The 5,268-nt window shown below is 50.2% G+C and overlaps 1 protein-coding gene across 1 annotated transcript; it reads right to left on the bottom strand.

Annotated features, from left to right (window-relative positions):
• Nucleotides 1-2,135: 2,135 nt before the first annotated feature.
• On the bottom strand, nucleotides 2,136-4,443 carry EDF1 (endothelial differentiation-related factor 1). Its single transcript, XM_009578909.1, has 3 exons — nucleotides 4,038-4,443; nucleotides 3,303-3,396; nucleotides 2,136-2,707 (listed from the first exon to the last, which is right to left on the bottom strand). The coding sequence occupies exons 1-3, from the start codon at nucleotides 4,203-4,205 to the stop codon at nucleotides 2,646-2,648; spliced, it is 324 nt and encodes a 107-aa protein (XP_009577204.1). The 5' UTR covers nucleotides 4,206-4,443; the 3' UTR covers nucleotides 2,136-2,645.
• Between the last annotated feature and the right edge of the window lie 825 nt (nucleotides 4,444-5,268).

A 5,268-nucleotide genomic window follows, 5' to 3' on the forward strand; every position in this document is an offset into this window, starting at 1 on the left:
GGCGAGCAGGATGCCGGCAGAGAGTAGTGCTCCCCAGGGCTTCGATAACATCACTTTTCGAGATGTAAGGACAGGGGTGAAGGGCTCTCCCGCTTGCCCCCAACCACATCAAAACAGCATTTTTCTAAAAGCTCAGCAAACCCCGGCAGGCTCCCCTTGAGCCCGCACTCTGCCAACACGTCAGGGAGGTGCAAAGGGCTCTGCCTGTTATCTGGTTGCCAGCAAACGAGTAACCCCGAGCTGCAGGACTGACCTAGAAATGCTGCTGCTGCCATCAGGCAGTTGCTCCAGAAAGAGCTGAGGCTGCTATCCTCCTCCCAGAGCCCTGCAGGGAGCGGGTCATGCAAACATTGCTCATCCTCTTCAAGCCAGCTACTTAAAACCGTAAGAGGCAGCTTAAGCTACAGTTTCCTTTGAGGGGTTTGGTGCCATGTAGTCCCCAGCAGAGGCACCAGCCCCAGGACTGACCCCAAAAGAGGACGTGAAGCCCCCCGGGTGTGCTGAGGGGTTTGGTCATGGTGTGCCAGCACGTGGGTTCTCCCCTCTGCAGCCTGGAAGAGTCCTTGTATTTCAAATTAGACACAGCCTACGCTTACTATAACCAATTCCCGTTCACCCTTCTTTACAGGACAAGGTCATTATACCTCCAGTGCCAAAAGAGAGGGATGAGGATTGAAATAATAAGCCAGCAGCAGTAATTGCCTACTCACGCCTGTGAAGCATATGCAGGGCAGAGCATTCCTCGCGCAAGACCTCACAATCCAGCAACTGCCTCCAGCTCTCGGCATCCGACATCAGGCAGCAGGGAGCTGCCGTGGGTGCTCACCCCGGGGTGCAGAGGGACATGCCGCTGCCTCCACTACCTCCAAGCACTCGGGAAAAGCGTTGTTGTCTTTTCTAACATGAACTTTCTGCACCAAGACATAGTGATGTGCCCATGCTTTGACAGGCGCAGTCAGCAGGAGTTTCTTGCAGTAGCCGTTCTCGTCCGAGCAGGGTCCTGGCCGCGGAAGGGGACGAAGTGCACAGTCCTGGCCCCTCCATGGCTGGGCAGATCAGCAGGTGCTGTGTGGGGCACGAGCCCCTTCCCACACCCAGGATTAAGCACAAGAGCTCCCAGGGCACAGAGCCACCATGGAGAAGAAGCCCAGTGCTTCTGCTGGTTTTGGAGGGGAGGCTTGGAGAGGGTGGAGAGGTGGCTGGGAGGGCAGGGAGCAGAGCAGGGGGCACCATGCAGCACACCCAAGGGCAGAGAGCAGCCCCAACTCTGCTGTATGGGTGCCCACCTACTGCAGGACTGCCCATGCGCCTTCCAAGGGCTCTTGATAATTTGCATTTAAATGTCGCTGGGAAAAGAAAAATGTTCCGAGGTGCAGGCTGGGCTCAGGGCCCAGGTGCCCACACCTGCACCCAAGGCCACTCTAAGCCCAAGACCCTCTCTTCCCCTCCAGCTTCCAAAACTTAATACTGTGCAACCCCTAAGCAGCCCATGGCCAAAGGTGTCACCCAAGTACAACAGCAGACAGACCGGTTCAGGCTCTGTGCAGGTGAGCTGCCCATTAGGGATCCTGCTCTCCTCAACCCTCCCGAGCTCATCCAGAGGGGACTGGGGCATCCTGCTTTCCCAGTTTGCGGCTGAAGCCTGTTTTTCCTCTCGCAGCAAGTCTCTCTTCAGCTCTGTCCCTCTTGGGTTATGCCACAGTCACATCGAGCACCATCCCTACAGCTCCCACAGTGCACTGTCCCGGCAGTGACCCGCAAGAACGAGCCCCCGGCAAAGCTGTGCTTGTGCGAGCTGGGTAAGGGCAGAGGTGAGAGATAAGGAGGGCTCTGGCTTCATAGAAATGCCTGACTGAGCATCCACCTTGCTCTGTAGAACTCCAGAGACTCCACTCTCCTCCACAAGATAAAACCAGTATTGACTTCATCTCTGGGCTGCAAGCCAAAGCTGCAGTCCTCACCGGCAGGGAAAGGAGCAGAGCAGCCAGGAAGGCTGTGACAGCACTGGCCGTTACCCCAGACGCTCCAGGTAGTCCCACAAATGATGCTTCCAGAAGGAAGAGGGTGCTGCAGCTCCAGTCACACCCAACCACAAAAATTTACTACCAGCTGGTAAACATGCAGCAACTACCTTGTGCAACTGAAGGGTATCAAACTTTATTATAGATCTCTTTAAAACAGGCTGGAAGGAACAAACAAAAATGTCATTGTGATGCAGTGACTGAGTCATCATTTCAAATGCAGACACTGATCAACCCCCAACTCTTCCAAATTATTTATATATAATATATCCCACCCATCCCCCAAATTGTTCCAAGTAAATGATCACATATCAGACCACCTCAAGTGTCTTAACATTAGCTGCTTCTAAACACCAAGACGCACATGTTTTCTGGCAAATCAGATGTGGGGTTTTTTGGGGTTTAGTTCCTCAATCTCTGGAAAGGAGGAAGGAAAAACAAAATCAGGAAAATCGCTTCTTTAAGGTTGCCTTTTTACAGCAGGTACAGATTCGGCAGATTTCCCCCCCAAAGCAAGTCTGAAACCCTCTTGTTCAGCTTGGCAATACGAAGAGAGATTCTGGTGGTTAAGGAGAACCAGCCAGACGAGATCAGTCTGAACAAACTGATTTCGAGGCTTTGTTGTCATTTCCCTTTGGGGCCGGTTTCCAGTGGTTTTCCAATATCCTTCCCACGCAGTTTAAGGCCTGGAATAAGACAAAGGAGACAACCACCATCAGCTGTCATCAGCACTCAATCATTCACCTGGTAACTTTATTTCCTCAAATTTTTGCTATAAGGAAGAGAACGTCCAAAAAAGAGGGCAGGGGAACCAGAGTGAGGGAGAATCCTACTTTTTAGTTTCTAGGAGCACCAGACTAGTTTCAGACAAAGTTCCAATTCTCGCTTGTGCACCAACTATCTTCCTAGAAAATGGTATCTGAACCGGCCTAGGAGAGTTACATTGACACTAGTGGCTGCAAGATACCTTCCCCAAGCATAATCAGGCCTTCGTGGGTCTCATCATCTTGTCGATTTGGGGGGGACAGCACACAGGGGTGGTCCCCAGGGCATGGCCCCATGCATGAATGTGAAGAACACAGGAGAACAAGAGCTCCGAGTTCTGGTTTCAGTCTGCAGATCCAAGTTTTATCAGAACATGGCTTAATGACACTGCACCCACAATAACCTACAGCCAGCAACTGTTCCTGACGTGGAAAATATAACTAACTTAAACTAAAACATCCTTCCTAGGCACTGAAAACATTATCGTTATTTTTGAAGTCTTCTTTCTTAACTTACCAATGGCTCTTTCAATCTTGCCCATAACTTGGTTATTGGGGATTGCTCTTCCTGATTCGTAGTCAGCAATAACTTGTGGTTTTTCATTGATTTTCTAAGAAGAGAGGATGCGTCTCAAACACTGGCTCCATACACAGCAAACACGCAGCACTGACCCCCCAGTACTCGTGCAGATAAGTAACAGCCTCTAATTATGCCAGGACCAGAAAACAAAGTGCTACTTCCAGGCTTACTCCATCACCATTATCGCCTCCTGCCACTATTTGAGTGTCACAGTGATGGTGACACCCATCCTGGACAGACTTCTGCTTCCCTCAGCCTCCCAGGAGGAGCAGTAACACTACACATAGCTGTTCCTTAAGACAGCAGTGAGCTTCTGAATGCTGCATCAGGCCCAGATGGTACAAAAAACCTCTCGTCAGTGCTGAGTTGATGGGAGGAGAGGCAGGCGGGAGGGAAAAAGCCTCCTAGCAGCTCACCAACCACGGCAAGGCTCTGTCTCCAAGCAGGCGTTCAAGGACTGCACAGAAACCCCTAAAACATTTCCTACACAACTAACGTTGCCTGGAGGTCAGATATCAGAGATGTTGCGTTCACCAAACTTCCTGCTCATGATACCATCCCACTGCAGCTGCCCAAGAGGGGACAGGAAAAGTGTCCACCTTTGCCCCGAGGTGCCTAAACCTGCCTCAGGAGAGAGGGAGCAGAGGCCAGCGGCGCCCGGGCCATACTCACTGTGGCCAAGTCCTTCTGTGTCATGCCCTTGCTCTGTCGGCCCTGCTGGATCACTTTGCCCACCTCCAGGGGAACTCTGTCATGGTGCAGCTCCTCTGTTTCTCGGTCGAGCTTGGCCGTGTTCTTTGTAATAAAGTGTTGTTTGTTTTGGCCTGCTGCCCCTATCATTCAAAGCAAGAACAACAAAAAAAAAACACCCAAGGACAAACAAAACAAGGCTCAGAGCTGCACCAAAAAGTATCAGAGCACTTTTTCTAAGCACTCAGCTGCCCAGGATCCCAGGGAGCTTTCAAGATTTCAACACGCCAACAGCAGCAGATCTCAACCAGATCCTGCCCACTGCAGGTCAGAGAACATGTTATCTTAATCCTGTTAATGCTGATGTCTAAACACAGCCATGCAGAGCCCTCCCTTTTCTTTACTTCACATTTGAGCTTCACTCCAGATAAGCAAGATTTTGCTATTGCTCGGAGATTTAATATACAAACTTCACTCCAGACACACGTTTGTGCTACAGCGGCACAGGGCTATATATTTGAACTTGAGCCCTGTTTGCTCAGGTATAAAGCAGCATGAATAAAATGGCTTTTAATCAATTTTCTGATGCCTTTTGTAAGTAAACTCTAACTCTACTTAGCTTTGCTGAAAGCCTGAGGTTCAAAAACATGCTATTTATTTTGTCTCATTTTAGTTACAGTATTTAAGTCATAGTTTGAATCCTTTCTCTCACGTTAGTCTCTGACATTCAGTCTCTTGATAAAGCTGACTAAACCTCGTTCAAGTATCACCTATTTATTTCCAACCATCATAATCTCATCCCTGCGGTGAGAGAACCTGAGAATTTACATCGGATGGGGAACAGGGAATTTTTAAAGAGCAACTCCACAGGAAGATAAGCAGTCATTGAAATCCTTAAGCATATGTTATCAACAAGAGAAATAAGCTGCAAAAATTAAGTTTTGTGATCATGAAGGCTCTTCCAAGAGCTTTGGAGCCTCAAGAATACTAATGTTCTTGCTGACGTTTTTATTTATATTCGCTCTGACACCAGACACTAGCCTGAGCTCAGCTCTGGGCAACCAGAAACTCGAAGCTGGCTACAGGGGAGCGCTCCCCGCTTCCCCGGGGTGCTGCCCACCCTCCCTGGGGCGCCTGGCGGTTCTCAGGTCTATGCGGCCCCCAGTTAGGGCGACCTTTGGCTTAGCTGGGGGGTGCTGCCTTCTGCCCCCCC

The sequence above is a fragment of the Fulmarus glacialis genome, unplaced genomic scaffold (genome assembly GCF_000690835.1).
Source record: "Fulmarus glacialis isolate BGI_N327 unplaced genomic scaffold, ASM69083v1 scaffold26565, whole genome shotgun sequence".
Classification (NCBI taxonomy): Eukaryota; Metazoa; Chordata; class Aves; order Procellariiformes; family Procellariidae; genus Fulmarus; species Fulmarus glacialis.

Bases quoted from the DNA above. Each gene is read 5' to 3' on its own strand.
- EDF1 (XM_009578909.1), bottom strand. From the start codon at position 4,205: ATGATAGGGGCAGCAGGCCAAAACAAACAACACTTTATTACAAAGAAC. The intron at 3,397-4,037 runs GTGAGTATGGCC...CTCTCTTCTTAG, and splicing joins CACAGAAGGACTTGGCCACA to AAAATCAATGAAAAACCACA. The intron at 2,708-3,302 runs GTAAGTTAAGAA...GTCTTATTCCAG, and splicing joins CAAGATTGAAAGAGCCATTG to GCCTTAAACTGCGTGGGAAG.